This window comes from Caloenas nicobarica, chromosome Z (assembly GCF_036013445.1).
Source record: "Caloenas nicobarica isolate bCalNic1 chromosome Z, bCalNic1.hap1, whole genome shotgun sequence".
Classification (NCBI taxonomy): Eukaryota; Metazoa; Chordata; class Aves; order Columbiformes; family Columbidae; genus Caloenas; species Caloenas nicobarica.
In genome coordinates, this window is record NC_088284.1 from 97,659,864 (window position 1) to 97,685,909 (window position 26,046).

At 37.9% G+C, this 26,046-nt stretch overlaps 1 protein-coding gene across 1 annotated transcript in view; it reads right to left on the reverse strand.

Annotated features, from left to right (window-relative positions):
• ST6GALNAC3 (ST6 N-acetylgalactosaminide alpha-2,6-sialyltransferase 3) overlaps nt 1-26,046 on the reverse strand; it is a 114,504-nt gene that overhangs the window by 54,385 nt on the left and 34,073 nt on the right. Inside the window, exon 2 of the mRNA XM_065657180.1 lies at nt 15,060-15,469. Within this exon, the coding sequence (XP_065513252.1) occupies nt 15,060-15,418 (359 nt within the window). The 5' untranslated portion in view covers nt 15,419-15,469. The remainder of the gene's footprint in view (nt 1-15,059; nt 15,470-26,046) is intronic.

The following is a 26,046-nucleotide window of genomic DNA, read 5'->3' on the forward strand; positions in this document are numbered from 1 at the left end:
GTAATGTTGCTTAATTCCCAGCAAAATCTGTGGCACAGAGCAAGCACGGCATTTCCATCCCTCCTGAAATGAAAGTTTGCATCAGGTTCTATCAGTGCTGTCTGGATGCCACTGCAAAGGCATCTGAGCTCACAGTTTACCATGTTGAGCAAGAAAAATAGCAGCATATTGTGGGTTATTTTCATCAGCTTTTCTTCAGCTAATTTTATTCCTCTTGTGCTATAAGATCACTCAGCTCAAAAATGCCTAATGAAAAGAGAAATAGTGTATTTGATTCCAGCCATGCTGTTCTAAGAGAATTAATCAGAGTCATCATTACCTTAAACACTTCCATTCAGTGGGTTTTATGATGAGCGCAAGAAAAGTAAATGCTGTTTCAAATAGGTATCTCTATATATTAAATCAAATAAATGAATGATAAAGCGCTGGCACTTTTTGGCTGTAATTCTCTTACTGCTTAGAGCAATTTCTAATGCAAATGAAGGATGATGTAGCAGAGCTATTTAGCAATTTTCTTTGATGGGCAGTGCTGACTGCTGGAAAGTGGCAGGAATGCAACTGCTCAGATGTGGAGTGCTCTAACATGTCTTGAGAGCTTCCTTCCCAGATCTAATGATCATGCCTGCCTCCTGCAAAGTGTGATCTTTAAACAAGGCTCAGCTGAACAATACAAGCCTATCTTTGCACACAGGCCAAGACACAAGAGCTGGGTCTAGTCATACAGAATTTTAGGAAAGGTGCAATTTCTAGTGAATTCATTTAGGAAGCTCCACTTCTGTCTGTTTATAAAAATGCACTTTGTATGGATTTGATCATCACCTGGTCATCCAGGCCTCCCCCCAAGGTAGGCATGAACTCACATAGGCAAGAATACACGTCCGTGCTTTCTGAATGTCAGGGTAGTGCATCAGGGCCCATTTTGGGAACCCTGACTGAAGGACATCTCCATAGCTCTGCCATCGGCTTGCAGGATGATACCTGTGCACAATTTGAAAAATTACTCCCTGTATGAGTTTTACAATCAGGAAAATAGGGAAATTAAAGCTGATTTAATGTCCTGCACTGCTTTAAGGTCTGTGGATGATACGCGTTATGAAATGCTAAATACTATTAATGAAATCTAACTGGAGCAATAACGCTGGCTTCAGTCTTGGGAAGGAAGACAGGCTTGGGAACTGTCCCTCTATTTAACGAAACATTGCATAAGGCCACAAGGAGGTTGTCATCAAGTAAGAGCATATATACAAAATGCAGTAGATTATATGTTTACAGCAAATTCAAGCACAGAAAAATTCATGTGAAATGGTGTACAAACATCAGTTTTACAATGGGATAGCATAGGCTTTCTTCAGGATATATATGGGAAAAGAATAAGCCCCGGTTAACCTCAATTTCTTGGGCTTCTTGAACCTTTGTGTGTCATGAATATGGGATGTGGCACTGACTGGAAACCCCAAGCTACCAAGATGCATCTCCGCTGGGTTGCAGCCCACGTCTCAGACCTTCAGACCAAATAACACAACATCAGAAGAGGCAAAGTCTTACAAAGCTGCAGCGAGGAATAAAGATCAGACCCCTATGTGTTCACTAGCCACCACCAAAACATTGACCAGCCATCCTGCTAACAACAGCACAAGGCAGACGTTGTCCTTCGTATAGTATGTGGCTGGGGGCACCCCGTGAGACCCAAACAAATCTTCCCCAGCCCTTAGTACACCCTGCCACACACTTAGGGGAAGTAAAGATATTTATACTGCTGCATCCTAGGGAAAAGTGAGACACAGTATTCTGAAGTAAATGAAAACATCAATAAAACCATTTCCAGTAGGATAACAGAAGGTCTGGAAAACTGGGCAGACCTTACTGAAGAAAATTGCCAGGGCAAAGAAAAAAAAAATCTCATAAAGCTGTTTTCCAGTCAAGCTGGCCAGGTTTGAAGGATGTTAACCAGCATTTGTGCAAAAATATTTCACAACTTTTTTGCTCAGACTTTTCTGTCTGAGGAGTGACTTTGGAAATGGAGAGGCAGGGCTTGCTGAGATCCATATGTTGTGGTGAGAAGAGATGTAACTCTGAGCTTTTTCCACAAGACTGGGCAGGGCAATCTGTCTTCAAAGGGCATATTTACAGGAAATCATCAAAGATAAATTTGTGGTTTCCACTTTCCTGATTGGGACGGATGGTACTGTATGATTGCTATTCCAGGTCCTCAGGTGTCCTGCTGTTTTCAATACTTTGCACTTTAAACTGTCTTACAACTGACTTTGGTCTGTATTTATTTATTTTAAAAAACCCACTTCCATCCATTTAACTAGTTAATGCTTTCACAGCCCTTTGAAGTTGTAAAGCACTGCAAATTTAGAAACTGTTCTTAACAATCATTTGGACAAATGGATCCAGAAAATTGCATATTGATGGAAGGAGTTTATGTTCTTTGCAGTCAAATATTTCCTCACTCATTTCATGCAAAATTGCTTGGCCAAACAGATTTTCCCAAGGCTCTCTCAATAACGAATGTAACTTTCTTTTGTTTCTGGCTCTTCTCCGAACCCATCAGGAAAGGGTAAAGCATAATGACATAGGTCTGTTGTCTCCTGTAACCCTCTGGGACTGTTTTCTCTAATGTGATTGTTTGAAAATCAGCAGTTTTCTGGCAGGAAATAAAACAAGCTATTTTACTTCCAAATAACACTGAAAAAATCTGAGCCTGCTCACTCATTCAACATTAATTTTTAAAAGAATCAATTTTGTAATCTTTCAATTATGGTTTACTATAACGATAAAAATCACTGAGAAATCAGGGGGTTTTTCCACTTCTAGTGCTGGTTGCTGTCATCAAACCACTTTCAGCAATGCTGAAAACATCTGGACTAATAAACCAGGCATTACTTATTTATATTTCAGTTTTACTTATTTAGAAAGATATTAAACATCAATCCCCTTAGCACTTGGTGACGTTACGAAAACTAAAAGCAAATAAATTATATCTATAGGACATAAAGACCTAAAGTGACTGTGAGTCTGGCTATCTTGTACTGTTGTAATTGAAAAGTACTTTAAAAAATCCAAAACAAACCACATGGACCTCGCTCCTTCCTCATACTATGGAACACACAGTCTCTGTGTGAACACCTCTGATGCTGGAAGCTCACAGAAAGGCTGTTGTAACTGTGGTCTGCAGCCACATACCAGATCCCTTTGCTTTTCACACCAAAATCATTGTGCTGAGTGTTTGGTTTGCTTGAGCAGGGACGGGAAGCATCTGTGATAGCTTGTACGTACACATATGTACAAATTGCTGTGTGACAGCTCCAAGCATCTATCAAAGCTTGCATATACAGAGCTACATACTTGCATAAGAGGGAACACGCATTGTTCATACAGCAGGTCATGCCAGAGCTTAGCATTTAACAGCATGAGCACAATGGCTTTTATTACATTCACATTTTACAATAAAAAGCATACAGAAAAATAACTTGGTTTCTGATCAAAATCTGAGCTCCCTGCTGTTTTAGTTCCTGTAACCAACGATCATCAATAAATAACCATGCACAGCTTCTACATCCCACTGTGATATTTTGTTTTTGTTTTAAGTACTGTATGTACGGAGTTGGGATGTGGAATGCCAGATCAGACTTTCAGGTGTTCTGCTCCAGGATTCAAATGAAAGAGCAAGCACAAGGGAACAGGCAGAGAGGAGAGAGCTGTTCTTCATCAGATACCTCGCAGGTCTGTGACCTGCTTTAAAAGAGATTGTGCCGAAAACAGGAGGTGTGTTCAAGGCAATATGTTTCACAATAAAAGGACAAAGGCTGAAAGAAGAAAGCCACATAGGTGACATAGTTACAAACAATGAGGTAGGAAATCAAAGAGGAAAAAAATGTGGAAAATATCAGTAAAGTAATGATAAGGAAGGAAAAAGATATTAGAAGGAAAGCAGGAAACAGGGAGAATGGAAACAAGTACCTAATGAAAGGGAAACATGAACAAGGAAGAGTTTGTGACCAAAGTACAATGAACACATTACAGCCTGTGATTTGAGTTAGCTAATCCAAATGGAGGAGGCTGAGATGGGCACAAGGAGAAGGCACAAAAGTTGAAATGCTTGGGGAATTGCTTGGGGCCAGGCCTCAGCCCCACAGACAACACGTGCCTTAGTATGTCCTGAGCTTTCCTGGCATCCAAAGAATCGGACAGAAAACCATGCTCTGAACATCACCATACAACCATGTGCACTGTGGCTCGCAAATTCAACCCACCATTTATCTCACTCAACAGAAAATTAAACCCTGCCTTTGCAAAGCCACAAGAACTGTCACCTGCAAGGAGACAATCCTGTAGGTGGATGCACCAAATAACTCCGCTGGTCTCTGGGCTCCCTCTCCTCTGTAGTGTTCCCACCCCAGCAGCCTGAAGGTGCCTTCGCCTTCCCACTGATATCGGCAAGAGCAGCAGGGAATGCAGTAGAGAGGTGGGAGTGCCCAACCCCATCCCCTCGATGGGAAAGGCTTCTCTGACTCCTTGGGGGTAAATGTCTTAATTTTAATTAATGTTCTTGCCACTAAAATAATTTGGGAGATCTATGCATTCCTGAACCAAGCACTTGTAACTTAGAGCTCAATATTCCAACATACAAAATGACAGGCTTGTCTATCCCTGTCAAAGCACCATTCTTCTATTTGTTCTTACATGTTCCACCTATGGATATAACAGAAAAAGAACTTGCTCATGTGGCTGGCTCTACTACTCAGTAGTAGACAATACTAAACCAAAATTGCCACAGATGACAACACACATATTTACAATTTTCTCATTCGCCTAAAGAGAGATGGTATTCTACTGACTCAGTGTCAAGCTACCTTCATTTTTCTAACACAAACCTGAAGGATCTAAGATTATTTTAAAATTTTTGTTCAATGTAGCCATGTTGCAAGATTTGACTACCTCTGCTTACTTGATTTTAAAAATTTTCTTGTGAAGACTATATGTACCATTTGATTAAAAAAGAACTTCTAACCGTTGGTTTTAATATACCATTGGTTTTGAAGTACATAAAGAGTGGACACAAACTTCACTGAAGCATGCAAATCTACAATTCTGTGCAAAATGTTCTCTTTACAGGAAGTGTAATAGTATTGTAAAGTGTAATTAGATATAATCTTCCCTGTTTTCTTTAGTTATTAACATTATGTAAAGATAAACTAAAGCATAATGAGTCTTTTCATTATCACATAATTGTTATTTTAATGGTTACATTACAAGCAATATAATACTATACATACTTCCACCTCTCATATTAGTGGGCAATTATTTTGAAACTTTCTATTATAATCTACCCACAGAGACCAATGTATTAATGCTACCACGTTATTACAGTATGATGATGACCACAGTTTTGAAATCAATGTGATAGCCTCAGGGAAAAATGTAAAGTAATAATGAAGAAAATATTTATATTATATGCCCGTTTCGGCCCTGGTACACAGATAGAAGTTTAAGGGAAATGTGGAGCTGCTCTTGCTACTGCTATCTTGAAACTGGCCAAATACATATGAAACCTATGGTTATTATTTCAAAAAAGGAGGAATACTTTTAATTGAGTCAGAATTAAAAGCCTGGAAGTGAAACTGGAATAAGCCTTCCCTGAATACATCATTCACAACTATCATACTAAACCACATCCAGAAATGTTGCCCGAAGTACTATATTTTCCACTGATAATACAATGATCTGGCCTTAGTTACTTGTCCATTCATTGTCTTTCTCCCAACCAAGCAAAGCAGTGTAGTTTAGAAGCCGCTGGTGCTTAGACAGGTCTAAGCAGCACATAAGGCTTGTGGATATCCTGAGGACATCTGACACAAAGTTAAATGAAATTTCATATCCACAAGGCACTCCACAGGTGAGACCCAAAATACCTCTAGGAGTGGGAAGGCTCTAAGCAGCCACTGCAGCTGAAAGTCCCTGGCAGAATCTGTACAGTGGAACTGAAATCCAACTCTATCGAACACTATGCTTTCTTGGAAGAGGAGGTAAAGGTAACTTAAGATAATTAAGTCTGGAGGAGTTAAGGACCACTGCTTTCTTCTACTCCAAATACAAAACATATTTCAGTGTCATCACTAATATAAAATCAGAGCAGCACAGAAAAGAGAGAGAGAGAAAATACAGAATACTAAGCTCCAGCAAAGACGCCATTCTCCTTTGATAACAGAAGACAAATACGTGACAAACGCTGATCACATTTTGTAATGGACTGGAGGAAGATGTGGAGACAATACTAAGATGGATGGATGCAGGATAGGAAAAAAATATAATACCTGAAGAAATTGAAACTAAAAATCTTCTTTTAGAGGAATACTGCTTTGCAAATACTCTTCAGATTTTTTTTTTTCCCTAATATTTTGATTGACTGTAAATGTCAAGAGACTACTGCTAATTTCATATCGAAGGAAGTGCCAGAACATTACCACATTTGGCTGAAAACAGGTTATAGAGCAGAAGAAATAGTTTCAATTTTGCAGTTCCAGACCATTCCAACCCAAAATTAACACTGTAAGAGACTGAAATGCCTTCACAGTAAGCACACAGCATTCAGAAAGCTTTATGGGCATGAATTTCTGCACGGCAATAGCTTGTGCTTTCCTCCAGTGTTCTTTTCTAAGGGAAGTCAAATTGTTAAAAGGGCATAAATATTCCTTGCATCATGAAGGCATTTTGAGGCTTAAGCAATATCTGCAATATTTTTGGAAATGCCCTCATGGAAAACGTTTGGGACGCTCTTCAGAGACAGGATCACTAGCATCTCTAATGGATGTACTTCAAGGAAAACTCTGAAACAACATATGGAAAGCAAACTAAACAGAGAGCACATAATTCTGACATTTATCTTTGTTTTTATTGTTAACATAAAAGCATGGTGTTTGTTTCATAGGATTTCATCTGCTATAATTTTCTTTCCTTTGTCTCATTCTACACTAGTGACATCATCTGCAGCAAATTTTAAAGTTTTGCAGCAAATCCTCTACTTTGGAAATTTTAATGAGTCATGTAGACAATGTTATTAGACGGGGAGTTCATCCCTCCTTTCTGTACCCAGTATGGCTATAGCAGAGAAGATATGCTTACTGAGATGACTGGTTTTAAAAACAAAGAAAAAGAAGTCTCCAAAGACCAGGATGGGATAGTAACAGCAAACTTGCAAAGAACAAATATGGGCATTTAGAAACCTTTTCTTCTACTGCAGTTGCATGTTTATTGAATACTTATGTGCTGGACAGGGTTGCTCAGGTTCCAAGACGAGTGGCGTCTCTGGCGTGCAGTCCCAACTGTACTGAATGCTACTACAACAAGAAATGCTTACAAAATCTTGAAAATAGAATGGCTGAACCTTTGAACATCTGCATCAAAAAGTATTCCCTTTCACACCCAAACTAAGTTACACATACCGACCAACATCTAGGATGTCAGACAGACCTGAGGACACTCCTCAAGATTCATAATAAATCCCCACAGCTGTAGTTGTTTTTCCAAACTGCTGTAGCTTCCAAAACCTGCTGAAGATGTGAATGCCTGAGAAAAATTGTATATGCTGCTCTTGTGCGTGTTGCTTTTTAAATGCACAGCTGCCTCACAGTTCAAAGCTCAGAGAACTGGAGTATCACAGGAACTGTATAGGATGTAGTCAGCGATTGTTTTCTAAACACACGTTGTAACATATCCCAATGGCACATTAAGTTCTCTGAGAAGTGTGGCTGTGAATCCTGAGTTACCTTCAAAGATGCGGGCTATAAATCCATGTGAGCACATATATACCTGTACAGTTTTGCTGTTCTGAAGTTGCAGCCTGAATTTTTTATATGGAATACATGGTAACAGACACATAAATAAACAGTGTAGAACATCTGTTTCGTTTTTGTATGGTTAAAAAAAAACACACTGAAGATGTGCATGAGCAAGCACCTAGTTACACTGAGTTCTAAATTAATGAGACAAAATTTCACCATTTTCCCCTATTTTTCCTCCCACCTATATGTATGAGGTCCACACAGGCTTGATTCGTTACCAATTAAATTTTCAGTGAACTATTTGTTTACTGATCTTTCTACATTCTAAGGTAAGGTACTCCAACACCTGTTCAGGCTAAACTGTTGCCTACTTTTTCAAAGCTTTGAGAAGACAATTTTTTTTCTAGACATCATTCAGTGAGATATTAGAAATTTGTTGTCATACACCTTTTCTTATAAAAGTATTTTCTAGTAAGTTTTACTAGCTAGTGGGTGGACAGATGTAGAGAAACTCTTCTCTATCTGAAGCGACAAATCACTGTCGTGTTTTATTCCCCACCTCCTAAGGTTGCTCATCCTCACTTGAGCAGCGACTCTGTAACACAAAATCTCCCAGTGCACCTCATGCAGTTTGATTGCATTATGTTGTCTTTTCCTGAACTCTGTAAATATGGCTCAGAGCACTATAGGGAGCTTCCATTAGAAAACCCACAGTTAGCATGCTACCCGTTGGTTACTGATAAAGTAATAGTAACATTGCATTTATTTTCTAAACTACTTGGTATATCTCAGAAAAGTATTGCTGTGTGACGACTGGTGATAAGTATAGACTTCAATGGTAATCACTGTGTTTTAAAGACAACTATTTCAACTGGCAGCAAGGTTGAGTTGAAAAGATAAATTAATTCCTTGATTTTTAAAAAATTAGTTCTGTTCCTTTAAAATTTTAAGTTTCTTCAGCGAAATCAAGGTCTATTTGAAACACTGTGATCTGAAAAATTAAAATTTTGCACTATGGAAGATGATCCAGTGAAGCTTGTATGAACACCAAAGGCTTCATTCAAAATCTATGCTTCTGCTAATTTTTCCCTCCAAGCCTTCTGCTTTGCAACCATAAAATACCTTCGCTGTCAGCAGCAAACCCAGAACCAGTTCAATCCACAGTGCTACCAGGATTTCTAGCATATGACTTGCCTAATCCTTTCTAAAGGTATAATGCTCATGGGATGCGAGAAGATTGGAGACAGAATCTCATCTACACACACAATCCCAGTGTTGCTCATGAGAGATATCAGCGATACTCTCGTAACTAGAAAAGCTGCAGAATATTTAAAGGCCAGGATGGAAAAAGTGCATGCAATTAGTACAACACCAAACATTGTATAAGGATTTAACATCTGGCTTGTCAGGAGCAGAAAACAGATTCAGTGGCACTTATAGAAGATGCTATAAATTAAAGGCAATAGATACTGAATTAATTCAAAGAACATGTGAAAATGCAAAGATAAAGTAGATCCTGATTATGTATTTCTTGACCTGAATCATCAGGTAAAAAGAAATAACTCCATGGGTAAAGTCAGCAATCACCACAGAATCAATAGGTGTCTGAGCCCACACCAATCTATACGCAGCCACAGTTTTATCACAAAATATTAGCTAATATTGATGTTTTTAAATAAAGTTTCACTTTACTATGTAATTAGTGTAATGTTGTAGGAGCTATGTTTCTTAACAGAAGTACCAGTGCCTTGTACAGCACTTACTGGCACGTTAATAAAAACTGGACTACTTCTATTGAGCTCCATCTGCCTAACAGAGAAAAGTGTTCATCTTAATTAGGAAAATCTTCATAAAGAAATATAAATGCAGCTACTAATGAGCTGCAGGGAATAAATCTAGGACACTCAGGAACAACTGGTGTTTTACCGGGAAATGGAAGAATGAATATAAACCCCAAAACAGTTGTTAGCTGTCCAGTGATTGACTACAAATAGCAATAGATGTTGAGGTTTTAAGTGTTTTATAATGAAAAATCTATTTATTTCATTAAGGCTTCATGCTTTAGACCCTTGTTTTTCCAGGTAATAAAGCAGTCTTGGCTGACAATGAAACTATTTAAATCCTCTATGAATTAAGATGGACAAATCCATTAGCAATTTTTGAAGGAATTACTTTATAAAAAGAAAGAATGGAAGTGCCAAGCAATGGTTCAAGAAAGAATCCACCATCGAGCACTTGAAAAATGGTCACCATATCACTGCTCCAGGGAGTTGAGAACTTTTTGCTGACTTCATTGGTGCAGCATTAGACTCTACATCATCATGATAAAGACTATATGAGAATGTAAACTACAATTTATTTTTGTCCTTAAGAACGTTTCAAGAGGCATTATACATTTCCCTTGCCAATCTGAATCAGTTTTTCCATCATTTTCTTCAAAGAGTTCTGTAATTTAAATACATTGATATTACCTGACTCTGGTCATTTTCCTTTCAAAACAAAATGGACTTTAACTAATCTTCTAGGATTTATGTTTTAGAAAAAGCATGTTAATACAAAGCACAGATGGGAAGTACTTCCCAAATCCCTAAATCTAACCCTCTGAGTCAGACTCAGTGTCAACGTTCACAACTTCCCAATGAAAAACCACTTTCTGCAAATATTACCTAACAGTAGCTTTTATGTTTTCTCTGAATGGCCTTGATAGGAAAACTAATATGTATATGTAAGCAAGTGCAAAAGTGGAAATAGCATTACTGTAATATTTAATTCAACTTCCAAACCAGAAATACAGCTTAAAGCTCCGACGTTCTGGCCACTGACAGCTTTACTACCTCAATTCACAGAGAATATCACCAAACAATAGAAGTTGCAGCTACTTGAGCGTCAGAGAATGCAATTTCATTTATTCATTTCAATGACATTTTTACTAGGCTACAGCTTCATTTAGATTAGTCAGACACATCAAAAACCACATATTAGTCGAGGTGAAGCTGTGATGACTGCAGATGTCTAACTGTCAATCTGAACTTTAGAAGAATATAATTTGCTAGCTCTAAATGACAGAGATATAATATAGGTCTCATATATCTCCAAAGTAATAAAAAATTAGTGAGCAGAACTGAGTAAGACAGCAGGTTCAGCACACCCCCAAATTTTGAATCTTGATGCAGAAGTCGGTGATCACAATGATCCATCTTTCTACCTTGAATGATAAAACAGCTTTCTCACAACCTAACACACAGCACCATCTGGCATGAACAGAGGAAACTAAGAACTTCTGGAAGAGAAGCACAAAATCAATTTAGTTTCTCCGGAATTATCCAAGATATTAACAAAAATCCTTCAAAAACAGCCATTTGACTGCAAATATGGCTCAGTGAACCTGCCTGCTGTAGACATGTGTATAGGTAATAATCTCAGAAGATGTTGTTGAATTGAACTGAACTGTTTGGGTATGGGATTGGTGTTGTCTGAGTTAAGACAGAAAATTGTCTACCAAACTGGCTGAGTTTCAGAATATTATCTCATGTCTCTTAATGGGAATTTCAGGAACTCAAAATACATCTGCTCAGCAAAGCTCAGCAGGCTCGTCGGTAGTCATTTACAAAAAGAGTGACTATGAACACCAAGTTTAGCTGTGCTTTGAGCAGTGTCGGCACAGGCGTTACTGGCTGTTTGCTGGGGCTTCACGTCCTGCAGGTGCAGTGGGACAGGAGCAGTCTGGTCACACCGTCAGTGCCAGGAGGGGACGGGGAGCTGAGCCATCACAGGCACCACTTGGATGTGCTGTGCTGAGTGGTTAGTCTGAGGTGTTTGGAGTACAAACACAATGGAGCCTGCAGTCTGGATGACATTAGACTGTCTCACTGATATTAGCACAGATTTATTTTATCATTGCTTTTTGAAAGTGACTTTTAGTGCAGACTGTTTTCTAAATGATCCTTAAAAGACACTCCTTTCTTCCTCATCACCTTCACCTAAGGCAATAACATCCAGTAGCACTGATCTATCTGCTGCTCGTTTTCATTAATTTTACCCTCCCTAAGGGTGGTGCAGCTTTGGTGCCAGCTAATTAAAACCTATTTAGGGCTGTTCAGTGCACTTTATCAGACCAAAATTAGCTCTGCTGCTTTAATGAAGACTACCGTTTTCTCTGCTATTTCCAATTAAACGTTGTTATATCATATTGCATTATATTTCTAACACATGGCAAAGGTATAGAGGGCTTTATAACCACTTACCTGGATTGAGGTACATAAAAAGATGCCACATTTAGTTATCACCTAATGTTTCTTTAAATTCCTTCACTAGACTCAATACATATTATATACCAAAACATTAGTGAAATAGTGGAAGAAGCTGCCAGCTTTATGCTCCCTCTAGGGAAGCGCCAAGTAAAACGCATTAATGAAAAATTGTGAATGTCTGGTAATTAATATTATTTATGTACAACAATTATTCAAAGCAGATGAGCATTCACTGCCTTGAACTCAAATGCTTCACTAATGAAGACTCTCAGAAAGAACATATGTCCCCTAGATTCATACCACCACATGCGAGGTTAATTCTCCAGCACGGATAGCCCATCTCAGAGGGAATTTTCTACTGTTGTAGAATTTTTAAAAATGCTTCATTGTGAAATAAAGAAACTTGTTTGTTGGAATTTAGAAGTAATTCTTGTTTCTTCCATGAAACAATGATAAACCAAAGCTGTACGTTTTGAATCTGCCCTCAGTGAAGTCAAGGACGAAGCTCACACACCAGTGGTGCAGGAGCAAAGCTTTTCTGCAGCAGAGAAGTCACTGCAGCACATACCTGTTAGCTGCTTCTCACAACATCCTTTAAAACTTGAACACCAGTAGGATGAAACTACTGAAAAGTCCCACTAATTACCTAAAAAGATGGTACATTAAAGAGTAGAAATAGAAAGCTCATTAAAGGCTTGACAGACTAGAAATCTGTTGCATTCTTACTATGCACTAGTAGCATACACTATACATAAGGACAGTATTTTAGGATTAAACTAAAATAGATGTGGTTACAATGCACTCAGTACATTTTAAAATATGGGTTGAACTTGGTTTCCTTCCAGAATCTTTGCTGGGAGCACGTTGAGACAGACCTCTGTTCAATCTAATATTGCAAGCAAGAGCTGATGTTTCTCTAAGGAACTAAAGGAATATTTGGCCAAGGAACCCGAGTCTGTCTCAGCATCATAATAGTCTGGCACAATGTGCAAAACTATTTTCATCGCCCACAAATCTCTTGTGCTCTCCCTTTACTGCTTTCACAAATACCTCTAACAGCCTCATGACCCTCCCTCAAAACAGCAAACGGGTCCTGTGAATGTTACAGAAAATGAAAGTTTCCAACTGAGGTCCCCTGATTAGTAGGAAACTGCAGGATGTTTTCTTGTGATACAGAAGATGTTGGCTGGTGGCACATTGATTGTTTCCCTTGTTTCTGGCCGACAAGTGCACTAAATGATAAAAACACCACTTACTATTTGATGTGGAAAGGCAGGACTAAAAATGAAAGTTGCAGTAGATACAAGGATATTATCTGATTGCCACTGTGAGAAGCAGTGGTTTTTTTCACACTGTTAAAAGGAATGCACATGCAAATGCAACGTGATGTGGGTCATGAGGCAGGCTCTTTTCAATTTGTCCCATTCGCAGTGTGAAACTTTTAGTTGTTGTAATGGATTAAGGAGAAAGAAATTGGGCCGCTTTGACATTAGGCTGCTTAAGAACTTTGTTCATAAGCACTAGAACAGAAGTTCAATCTGCCTTTGATATACAAAGAAGCATTTGTATTGTGTTAATTGCATAATAGTAAAACCTTAAGATGTGTTAATTTGTTGAAGAGGAATGGATTAGGCTGGAGATGAGGATACTTTAACATTGGATGATGACAATTTTTGATAGGATATACTAAAGTCTGGTTTTACAGTAAGGATTCTGAGAAAGTATTGTAAAGCCACTGTGACCTGGCTGTTAACATGGAAGAATCATAAATATAAACAAACTTATGCTTAGCAATGCAATAATGTACCCATGTTCACATTTAGCTTGATTAATATGTAAACCATATGACCCGGATTGTAAGAGAGATCAAGAAAAGATCTTGTGTATTTTCTCTGTCAGACTCTGTTCATCAGTTTGTTCAGTTACACTAAAGTAGTCACGATAGCCTTGACATCTTTATGACATATAGGAGCTCCCTCCAACTCCAGAACTGCAGCAGCAACATGTGCACATGGTGAACAAGATGAGGGGCAAGCTCTTCCCTACATTTCAGTAGTTTCGAAAAAAGGAAAAATCAAAACTTACCCAGACTTCACAAAGTGAATCAAGGAAGTTTGAGAGAACAAACTCTTCTACTTCAAAAGCTAAGTAAAAAGTTCAGACTAAGTTAAACTGTGAATATCTGTATTTTTAATTTTGTCAGAATAACTATGCTCCTTCACAACTGCAAATTCATGATGTGCAAATTCAAAAATTAATACTAAGACACACCAATGTTCTGGAAACTACTTCCTAGTTAGCTCCGGTGAGTATGCCTGACAGGTGCTCTTCCATGCCCAAACACAGGTGATCAGAATTTTTGCAGCTCAGTTACAAAATTCCACAGTGTGTGGTCTTAATTCCACAAATCCAATTTCTGGTCTGACCATGCTAGACAAAACAGTGGCCCCCACACTTCCATCTCCTCACAGTCCCCACTTAAAGAGCATTCTCAGGCACAGAAAATAGAATTTCAGCATAACTCTGGTAAAAATCTAAATCTATTACTGCATCACTGATAATCCATTTTCACCAAGTAACAAAAATAATGCATAACCCTGAGGTTTGTGTTTGAAGAAAAGCTACAGTGCACCTCAACAGAGAAGAAAATACAATATCCAGAGTTATCCTGAGGTTGTGCATTTGGAAACGTTGTTTGTGTAGAATAATCCTCTTCAAATAAAATGTCAATTTAATCAATAGTAAATTGAGCTGAAAACAACACACAGCTTTGAAAACACTTCAGGAAGACATCCAATATATTTGGGACTCAAGCCAACAGAAATGGAAAGAACAGAAGGTAGCAAAGGTGGGGTAAATGGGGCCTAGCTGCTGCCTCGTCAAGTGCTTATAACAGTCAAAACCACACAACAACCCATTAAAAACGTATCTGGGGACTCATTTAGTAGCTGGCATCCAGCATGGACTTCTCTCATGTATCTTTTGTCAAACATTATAATTGTTCTTCACAAGTAGGACTTACCGGTCTTTTCCTGTCTCCTTCTTAAATACTGCATCACAGTAACTCATGCGCTTCTCTGTTGTCACGTAGATTTGGGCAGTTGGGTAGCTCTCAACAGTTTTCTTCAGCATGTTGTACACAATGCCATTTCCATCCTTCCTCATGTTTCGAAAAGGTCCCCAGATCACATAAACAGTGTTGTTGGTTTCTTTGAAAAAGTATTCAGGATTCTTGAGTAGGAGAGGCACGCTTGTGTGAGAGACCACTCTTACAGTTGTCCTCTTCCCAACATCCTCCTCATAGCCCTTTGTGGGAGCATTGTTCATTCTCCATATGCAGGAGGACTTGTCTATCTCAGCTCCCACCTTCTGGCCAGCCATCTGTCCCGAGTTTGAAACAATGGCACAGAGGTCACAGTCAAGTTGTAGAGGCTGAAAAAAGAAAACAAAAATATATAGCGAGTCCTTATCTATAAAACACGAAGACTGAAAATTCAGCTAAAAGAAAAACAAGCACAGCCCAACAAATTGATAGCAATGCTTCTCTTTAAAAAAGAAAACTTTAACAATCCCCATGTGGTAGAGCTGGTAGAAAACCCTACCACTACAAAACACTGAAACGCAATCCTTTGTAGAGAAACAGATGGCAGTTCCAATATTTTTCTCTGTTCTCCATCTTGCAAAGTCGACTAGAAAAATAAGCATTCATTTTTTCCCCCTAAATGTTACTCTTTCCACTAGAAAATAATAAAAGAAAGAAGCAGTAGAAAACAATATTTAGATCAATGCCTTTTTTCTTTTAACAAGATGTTGTCAGCAATATGAAAAAAGTACAGAAAAAATAATGCTGAAACTTTAACTGTACAGTGACTGTGTTTATGTGTCTGAATGAATTGTTCCCAAATCTGTGATAGAGGTCAAATGAGATGTAACTCTAAAAAGCAATGAAAAGCATGAAAATCCTGCATTTGGAAAGGAGATTTAGACAAAGGAATATGGTCTTCTGTCTGGAGAATGGTTCTGATCCATGAAAAATGAGAGGCAGATGGACTGGTGACATGTGAACCAGGAACTTAACCCTGGAAAACTGAAGTCAAAGACAGTATTTCCTCAGTGTGTCCTAGGGTACTATCTCTGCAGTATGAATTGAAAATAGGAACACTTACCTAACAGAGATATAGGTATCTCTCATGTTCCATTTGTCAAAGTAAATAGTAAATGCCTTTTGGTTCTTTTTCACCAAGAGTAAAAGGAAACGCCCTGTATTTAAGTTGGATTGTATGAAATGTTTGGCTAGAAACCTAAAGCATATGAAAACTAGATCCATCAAAAAAAAACCCTACAGAAGACAGTCCAGGCCACAGACCATCTACAAATTTTTGTACAGTCACAGACTTGATCTTCTGCGATGTTCCCATCTGGAAAACAGTGACTTCAGTTTAATGTTTATTAGGAATAATTAATCTGACGTTCTTCGGACATTTAGCCCAACAGGATGCTAGGTGCTTTTCTGATCTGACCTGTGATTATTTCCCTTCAAAATCACACCTCATTTAGCTGATGTGGATGAATATCCTGACTACATTTGACTACTATAACCTTAGGACATGGTGCCTGATGAAACATCATGTTTTATATATAATGGTGGATAATACAAGGACAAGAAATAAACATCTGAAAAAAGCCAAATTATAACAGCTAAAGTATCTCATCTTTGGGTGACAAATATTGTACTGAACTAAAGTACTTCGTGCAAGACTTCCACAATAAATCTCACAATTGCAAAGCTTTGATTTCTCTATGTAAGCGACTAATGAAAACATTCTTTCCTCATTTCGTCAGAAGTTAAAGATGCCCAACTCCATGCAAAAGTATTGGCAACATTTCCTTTGCAGAACACCGTGTATTTTTTTTATAGCTGTTGTAGTTTTAGAGAGCTGTCCTGCAAAGCTCTTTGACAGCAGGGATAAAATCCCAGGAGATGCAGCTGAACACAGTCTTTCTGTTTACTGCTTAGTTACAGAAATCCTCTCTAAGATACATTATGAGGACATGGCTGGGTGACCTAAACAAATCCATAAGCATAACTCACATCCTAACATGAAGTGAATTGTTAAAGTCCCAGTAGATTAATTTATAGCTTTCAGGGTGAACTTTCAAACTAACAAATACTGAATATGAAACTGCTAGATAGGAAAAGCCAATTTGGTCAAGAATCTGGTCCCATTTAAATTTGTCTCAACCTCAGTGTTGGTTTATTTTTTTTTTCCACAATATTCTACCTCCTCTATTAAAATAGAGCTGCTCTCTTAAATTTGGAATTGTTTGATTTTCTGACCTCAGTTAGAAATGCATTGCACATTTTCTATTCATTGAGTGTAACTGTTCTGCTCGAATAAACTGAGTACACTCACTCTTGCAATTGTGTCCCCTGGTTTTCTAGCTCTTTTGTTGTGATTCATTTATCTTGTTCCAATTTATAAAGCACTTTCATAATATTGAATGCCTGGACTAGGTCAACATATAATCTGCTCTTCTTCAATAGAGGCAGAGACTTAACCCCTCCGAGCCCTACCTCTGAATAAATGTTTTTACAATGTAGAGAAATTTCACGTGTCCTAATGCACATATTTCCCAACAGAGATCCCGGAGAAAGTAAGGAGACTGACTGACAGACATTCCACTGACTCCAGCATCATCCACTGACTTCAGTACCTTTTTGCATTGTATCTTCCAAAACATAGGAGAAAACATGCATCGATATTCATTCATTGAACTCCCACATGGAGACAGGCCAGCAACTTGCTGTCTTGATTTATAAGCATCACAGACAAAAGGGGTAGTTTCAGTAATCCACATACAACAGCTTTCTCATTTTCCTCATTTAACATGACATTCCTGTTTATTACATCCTAGCTCAGGTATGGCTGTCCCATCACTTTAAGACTCAAAAGCTGCTCAAATGTAGCTCCTCTGCCAGACAGCTCCCACGGGGGCTATTCAGGCACAGGATTTGGGTGCCCAGAGGGACTGGAACTGGGAAGCACCTGGGTAGTTGTGGCTGCTACTTCTGCTGCTGAACTAGGACACAGCTGCCAGCTTGCTATGAGCCTTAAAGAGTTGGAGTGATTTGCTGTTGTCTCCTCTCACCCCATACTCTGGGGTTCTATTAATACATCCCTCATACCTTTTTCCCATATGTGTTTTTTGGCTGCAAGTTGCTCACGGTAGCCCCAACCTGTATGAGAAACTACCACTTTGCCATTTAACTTGCTGTATTGTTTCTATTAAGGACAAACAGAAGCAGAGAGACAATTCTTACACACAGAAACTAGAATATAGAGAGATGAAAACTGGAGAATTGGAGAAAATGTGCCTTCTTGGTGACCTGTTTTGCAGTTAACAGTAACTATTTACAGGTGTCCACATCACAAACACCAGGACAACGATTAAATGCTAACCCATCAATAGCCTTATCAGAGAAACAAAAATGGTTCTGGAAGGCAGTCCAGGCTGCCCTCTCTTCTGCAGAGAGGGTACAGAAGCCATGGGATTGAAAGACATTGACAGGACCATACAGAAACCTGTGTTCTTACTCTTTATTCTCTCTGGACCGAGAATGTCAATTAAGGGTTTACCTGTACCTTTCACAAGATCTTTGTTCACTTGCATCATAAATATATGAGCTAAGAAGAAAAAAAAAAAAAAAAAAAAAAAACTACAACACACAAAACCCCACAAAACAAAACAAACCACAACGAAACAGAGAACCATTCACCTTTTCTTCTCTTTTCATGTATTTAGACATATTTCACCTCTAAACACCATGGGGACTGAGCTATTATTGCTTCTGGAAAATTATTCATTTTGTCACTGACCAGGACGTAGAAGCCCTCAGCAGAGCAGCTGGGCATGATTCTGACAAATTGTCCCATCTTTTTTCCTGAATGATACATTGTAACTGTTGAGGAGCACTTATATTTTAATCAGTAAAGAAAATGAAATGTCTGACCTTTCCATTTCCTGTGCAAGCTTACAGACAATAGAAAAGATAATTAAAACTGTGAATTAGAACTTGCAAAACAGTTCTGCTTCTCTAGCAAAGAGAAATAGCTGTGCAATAAAGGTCACTTATCAAACAGTTCTAGTTATTAAATCTTTGCATTTAGCACTGAAGTGGCTTCACAGAATCAAAGGTCAAATCATTAAATAACAAAACCAGTCAGAATTAGAAAAGGTCACAAGCAAATCTAAATAGAAGTAGGTCACAAAACATAACTCTTTCATGGAGTATTTCGATATTTGGAACACCAGTTACTTTCCAATCAGAAACAATCTCCGCATCATTTCAAATGTCTCCACCAAGAGACTGAAATTCTGGCCACAGGACCATTTGTATGGATGGATTTCCCAATGGCACATATCCAGGATCACCAAGTTTTCCAGACCCGGACCTGTAGGTCTGCTGAAGTCCCAAGCGTGGATGATCTCAGGCCAGGTCTCAACCCCTGGGCCAAAACTTCAGCACAAGTCAGTGGAGTCCAACAAAGCAACGTCTTGACAGACCAGTCACGTGTGAGCTCTTGTCTTCACAGAGACTGCCAGATTCACTCTTTGGTTGGACCCAATCTAGCTCAGGACTTATGCAGATGTAATTTACACTAATGAAAAGCTGAATTTCTCTTGCGACTTCTTAGCGCTATAGGCTGGTGCGCTGGAGAGCTCAGTCCAGCCACCAACTCTGCTCCGCTCTGTGAATCCCACAACTAATCACACAGATAGTTGAGAAATTCAGATTAAACTTTCCCAATTGTTACTTTAACAATATGATTGTAATTTTGTAAATCGGACGCAATGCCCATTCACTACATAATGAGGCAATTATTAGCAGCTCGCCACATATTAATTTGCTCCTTTAATGTTGAAACAAATGAGGTCTTTTCTTATAATCATCCTATTTGAGTGAATTCTAACAAAGCCGATTGAACAAAGCTCCAGAGAGATTTTCTTTATTTCAATGCCATTTATTCTTCTACTCTTCTTGGATGTCTTTAGAGTTTTAGAGGATACAACATTTATAATTATGCCAATAGGGAATAGATTTTGCCTTTATTCTTCTTGATGTTCTTTTGAGGTCTTTGAAATGAAAGGTACACAAGAGGCATTAACCGTCTGGTGTTGTTTTTATTGCTCTTCCCTACTTCACAAGCAAAAAATGTATTTTAATTTTTCCTCTGTTTCAGTAATGATTAAGCAAGCTGGTTTTTTCTACACTTACTTTCTTCAGACCTCTGACTGGGAGGAAGGACTTGCCAGGCTTCTCTAAGACAAAATTCAGCACATTTAAAGAAAAGAAAGAGCGTATTTGTATGTTCACCCAGCAAGAGCTACCAATTTAATCTAGCACTCAGAAGCACAGTATATAAATCACATTATATAACTAACATCAAGCAATAAAAATAAAAATGATAAAAAACACAGGTCTGATTACCCTGAGTTTGTGGTTGTTCCCCCTTCTCTCCTCTGGTAGTGTTGTGGTTTTTTAATCTTCAGTAGTTGATTTTGGTCCTAGCCCCCAGCATCACATTCCAGCAAACATCTCCGTCTTCATAAAATTTAATGTTAAGATTTCATAAAGATTTTAACATTTTGACATTATTTTGAAATAAGCCCTATGTCAACATGCATCCCATTTCCAAATAAATAGAAAATGATCTGCTTCTCCATAAGACTGTTCCTGAGGCTGAAGTGCCAGGGATATTTTATTTAGATGACTGTCACTGATATGTACATAAGTGCTAGCAGGAAATTTTTATTTAAATTGAATAAATTGGAAGGGAATGCATAGGAGCCACATAATGGGCCTAATCTTGCAGTAAGAGACTGAATAAATAACCATCTCTGAAATTCTTTCTATATACACTGACCCAATTGTTACAGAACTGTCATTTCCCTGATTTATTAATTCAGCTCATGTCACAGCTCCTTAAAAGGGTTGTATCAGAACGGGTATCTTGTGGATTCCTGATGTCAGTGGTAAAGAGACAGCTTGGACTTTGGGCAGAGGTTAAAACTTTTATGCCAGTGTTTCCAGCACCATCTAAACTTTAATTTGGCAAGTGTATTTTTGAAACAATTTATCTTTCTTTCTCATGGAAAGGGAAAAAAAATACACAAACCCAAGCCTTCTGAACATGAACCACAGTGCAAAGTGATGCAGTGTCATCTTTCTCACTTTCCAGACAGCTCCAGTTGCTCTATGCCAGCTCGTACCTCTTTCAAGATATAGCAGAGCAAATGCTCACCAGAATGTTGTTGGGTTTGCTGCTGCTATCAGGAGCAGTATAGGCAGCTTTGAAAAAAAGACAAGAATCAAATATATCTCATGACACAGAGCTGAAAAATAAATGCCTCAAATATATATGAGAAAACTCTGAGTAGCAACAGAGCCAAGTATATGGCCTATAAAGAAGAACACAGAAAACCAGGTCTTTTTATGTATTTTCCTCTATTCTAATATAAAGTAAAAGTTGAAAAGTCAGAGATAATACCTGTCTTGATAATCCCATTAAATAACATTTTAGTAAAACCAAGTCCAGTTTGACCAAAATATTTTAACTATTTATTTTTTAAAATTGTATTTAAATAGTATTCTAAAATGGAATTAAAATGCTCCTTCAATTGAACATTTTTTGTATTATAAAAAAGTTAACATATAGTTCACATTAACAGAACAGTCCCTTTCATTTTTTCCTTTCTTCCTGAATTCCAGCTGAAACATCATTGAAACTGGTACCTTTTAAATAAGGCTACACTAGTATTTCCTTCTGGAATAACAAACTATTAAAAGATTCCCAATAGCTTTATTGGTAAAAAAGACTCAAAAATTGAAAGGTGGCAGAGAGTAAATAAGGAACAGGAGAAATTGTTCTGTGTCTACATGGAGGGTCAGTGGAGGAAGGAAGCTGCCAGATTCAGTGTTTCAAGTACAACAGCAAGATCCAGCAAAGGCAGAACACTGGAGAACTGATGGTCAACAGCCCTGTGGGACTTTCAGCACTTAGACAGGGGCAGGCGAAGAAAGTTTTGCCCTAAGGTGTTGCCTGAAGGATGTGTGAGGATCTGTCCCATGTGTGCATTCTTGGTCAGTTGAAATCTCATTTTAGTTTGCATCTCAGGTGGTTGGTAAATTTTCCTCTCCCAATGTGTGACAGCAGAAGGGATGTGCTCTTATTAACATGAATATGTCACAAAAGGGGAAGGAAATAAATGGAAGCAGGATACAAAAAGAGAAAAGTGAACGGACAAAAATTCAGAGAAGAACTTAGATTACAAAAAGGTAGGATATAATTTAGTGTTTAAAACAGAGACATACAAGGGGAAAGAGTATTTGAGAAAAAGTAAAATACTGATATACAGCCAGTAAGATAAACTATGATGTTTGGGAATTAAATCTAGCAAAAGAAAAGTTGGTTGTAAGATAACTGTTAAGGTATAAACTAAATATTGTGAAAAAAGCTTTATCGGACATGTCAATCAAATAACTCAGCATTATGCAGACAGAATAGCTTTTTTCCTTAAACTGCAATTGCCCAAACAGAAAACAAATGGAAACAGATACATTTGGTCCAGCATACAGTACTACACCTTGTAGGTAACCAGAAACCCTGACATCTGTAGACATACTATGTCTACTATGTCTACAGTTCCAGATCCACCTAATTAACATCTCTGAATTGGGGCAGGGAGGGAAGAAAAGTAGATTCTTCTTTGCCATATAAAATGTCAAGATAAAAATACAAAGATGTCCAAGAACATATGTGGAAATGTGCATGTCAAACACAGTTGAGGATTGAATGCCTAATTGTTACAGGAGGGAGGCAAACTCCATTATGCACACCCTCACAGCAAGTTCACAAGGTGGGCACTAATATAACATTCACTCTGAAAAGCATCCTATGAAAAAATTAATTTCCCAGTTGCTTAAAAACGAAACCAAAACAAACTACATTAATTCTAGAGTACACCTAATTTCATCCCAGTGGTTTAGCTGATGGCCATAAATAAATGAGAATGTTTGAGATACTCCATCTATCACTCATTTGCAAATATACAACCTTTGAAATATCATGGCTTTGTAACAGTTCAAAAGCTGGGAATTCTTCCAACCAAATGCTGCTTGCTGAATCCAATAAGTCATTTATCTTAACATCCGTCACATTGCTCACTTTCCCTTGTTACCACGTGATGACTCTTGAATTTTGTATACCACAGTTACTGGACAAACACAATTTACACCAGACACTGTCTATCAAACTTCACAAACAACTCCAAATGCAACACAATAAGCTGATCTTAACTGTGGCCACTCCTTTTGTCACTACTGCAAAACTGTATTTGCAACAGTATATTTGTTACCATCAAAAACATCGTCACTTGATCCAGCAAGTCATCGGTATTGTAGTATTTAGATGTTCTTTATCTTCTGCAATTCTCTGCTTATATTGCATTTCTTTTCTGGTTTTTGTGTTGTGCAATAAGGAAGATAAATTTGTTTCTTCTCTATACAGGCATATTTGCTCAGCAAACAATACAAAACACAAGGAGGTAAAATGTCACTCACAACTCAAGGAGACATAAAAGGGGGAGCATACTGTTAGCACATGGACTGAATAGTGAATGAATCACAGTACAAAAGGACAAGAATAATTTCTCACATTCAGTACCATGTATAGCAGCAGAGCACAGGTAACAGATAACACAAAACCCTTCCTTAGGGAGCGGACTTTAGAATGATGTCCTTCAAAGCAACTGAGGCCAAAAGGACTCCCTCCACAAAAGCTGGATTTTCTTAGCAAATAAGAAGCATCTGTGCAAAAACTTTAATGAGAATTCTTCAACATGAAGTTGCCTATTAGAAGACTCTTTCTAAGGAATTCTTTGTCACATACACAAAACATTAGTTACCCTGTAACCGCTGACTTTAATTTGTATTTATTATAAATACCCACAGATGGCAGTAAAGTATATAATGTATACAGCAGATTTGTTCCAAGTTTGCTTTCTCTAATAACCTCCTATTATCAGCACTCACCATTAATCATGGGCCATTATCTAGGAACATATTTGACTGAACCACAGATGCAGGAACGCCTGTTAGGCCTCTAATCTAAATACATTTGAAAAAAAATTACACTCACAAATAAACCATGGGACTTCTAATATGAAGTTCACATCTTATTTCAGGTCAATTTATTTGGGATCTTAACATGGGGAAATGATATCAAGATAAGCAGCAAAAAATAGTCACAAAAATAACTTGTATTCCCCCTCCCTTTTTTTTTTTTTTTCAAAATCCACCTAACAGGCTGGAAGTCTAACCTCTAATTTATTTTGGTTCCATGCTGTCTAGACCTATTATTTAATTTTGTCTCTCTTGGTGGTCTATCTATCAAATTATTTGTATGCATGGAAGGAAAGTGATAAGCTAAAATGTTAATTATCCATTTTTCTGAAATTAAAAAAATAAACATGCCAGGAATAACAATAAGTTTTATTACAATAGCATTAAAACCAGTAGCATTTTTCATTTGACAAAATAGGCCTTAAGAAGCTTTCTGGTGCCAGTGTTTTTAATTGCAGGATACCTTATCTGAAAGAGAATATATCCTTGATTCTGGCTACATTCATTTCTTTTCCCCTCATAGGTATATTGGGAATATTTGCTGTACTCCTTTATGACTGTCAGCTTTACAAATGTTTAAAATCTTCTGTAAAAATGTCATTTGAGGTTAAGACTTCGCTTACAAGGTCCTAGTCCAAAAATTAAATTGTTTTAAACAGCCTTTATTTTAAGACACTTAAATCATTTCATTTGCAGAAAGATACAAGGTTAAATCACCATTTTTCAGATATCTGAACTTTCGAACATTATGGCACTGGGCACTATGACAGAAATTTAAACTGGATTGGAGAGTTCTGCTTAAATAATTAGGAAGATTTATGTTAAGGTCTTTTAAGTCATTAATGGAAGCTGTTGAAGCATAGCTGCATATTTAAAATCTCTGAAGCTAAAGGTCTGTTTCAAATGAAAAAATCATTGTACATATACTCTCTTCTGATTGCTTTCGCATCATTGCCTCAGTGCATATGTCCACTAACTAAATTTTCATCAGTGCAGATTTCATCGCAGGCACTAGTTTCTATCATGGACTAACATTACCTTTGTAAGCACCCTCAAGTGGGAACTACTGGGTTAAATGATTTGTAAATAATTCAAAGATCATTCTGTATTGGTTCTCCTTCTTCACGGAGCTTGATGGTGTAGTTTCTGGTACTACCACATCCCACACCAGCCCAATTTCCCCCCTCACTTAAAGGCTTTTGCTGAAGAACAGTCCCCGAGCACAGTGGCCTCTGCCAAATCTTACTGAAGCCAAGAGGGTCTTGTGCAGGTCAGTGCAGCATCGCTCCGGAGCTCAGGACCAGGCCTGAGGAGGTGCTGAAGAACACATGCACACAGAAAGGAGGTGGTAAGTTATGTGGTGAAGCATGCTAGAAGCAGCTGCAAACCAAAATCTTATTAAAAAATGAAAATAATAAGCCCTATCAATCTTTTCTCCACTATATAGTTTGGTGTGACAATAATACTGTTGCAAGATATAAACAACACTACCTCCAAAATGAATACTTATAATCATATAGCTCTTCTTATAATCTAAATTTTTAAGACAGAAATTAATTTCAAGTCCTTCACACATCTTAAGGAGAAAAATACCACTGTAATGTACCTATATGCTGACTTTCTAGGAAAATCTATGGCACATTCATAGCTTCCATTACAGTCAAAACTCCCACCGACATCATTGGAGCCAGGACATCACCTAATGTCTGAATTTTGGAGAGAGAAATTTGTATTCTCGGTTCATAGATGGAAAAGCTTTCTATCTCTAAGCAGACTCAGCTCAGTGGCAGGAGAAACAGCAAAGAAACTTCTCGTGTGACATATC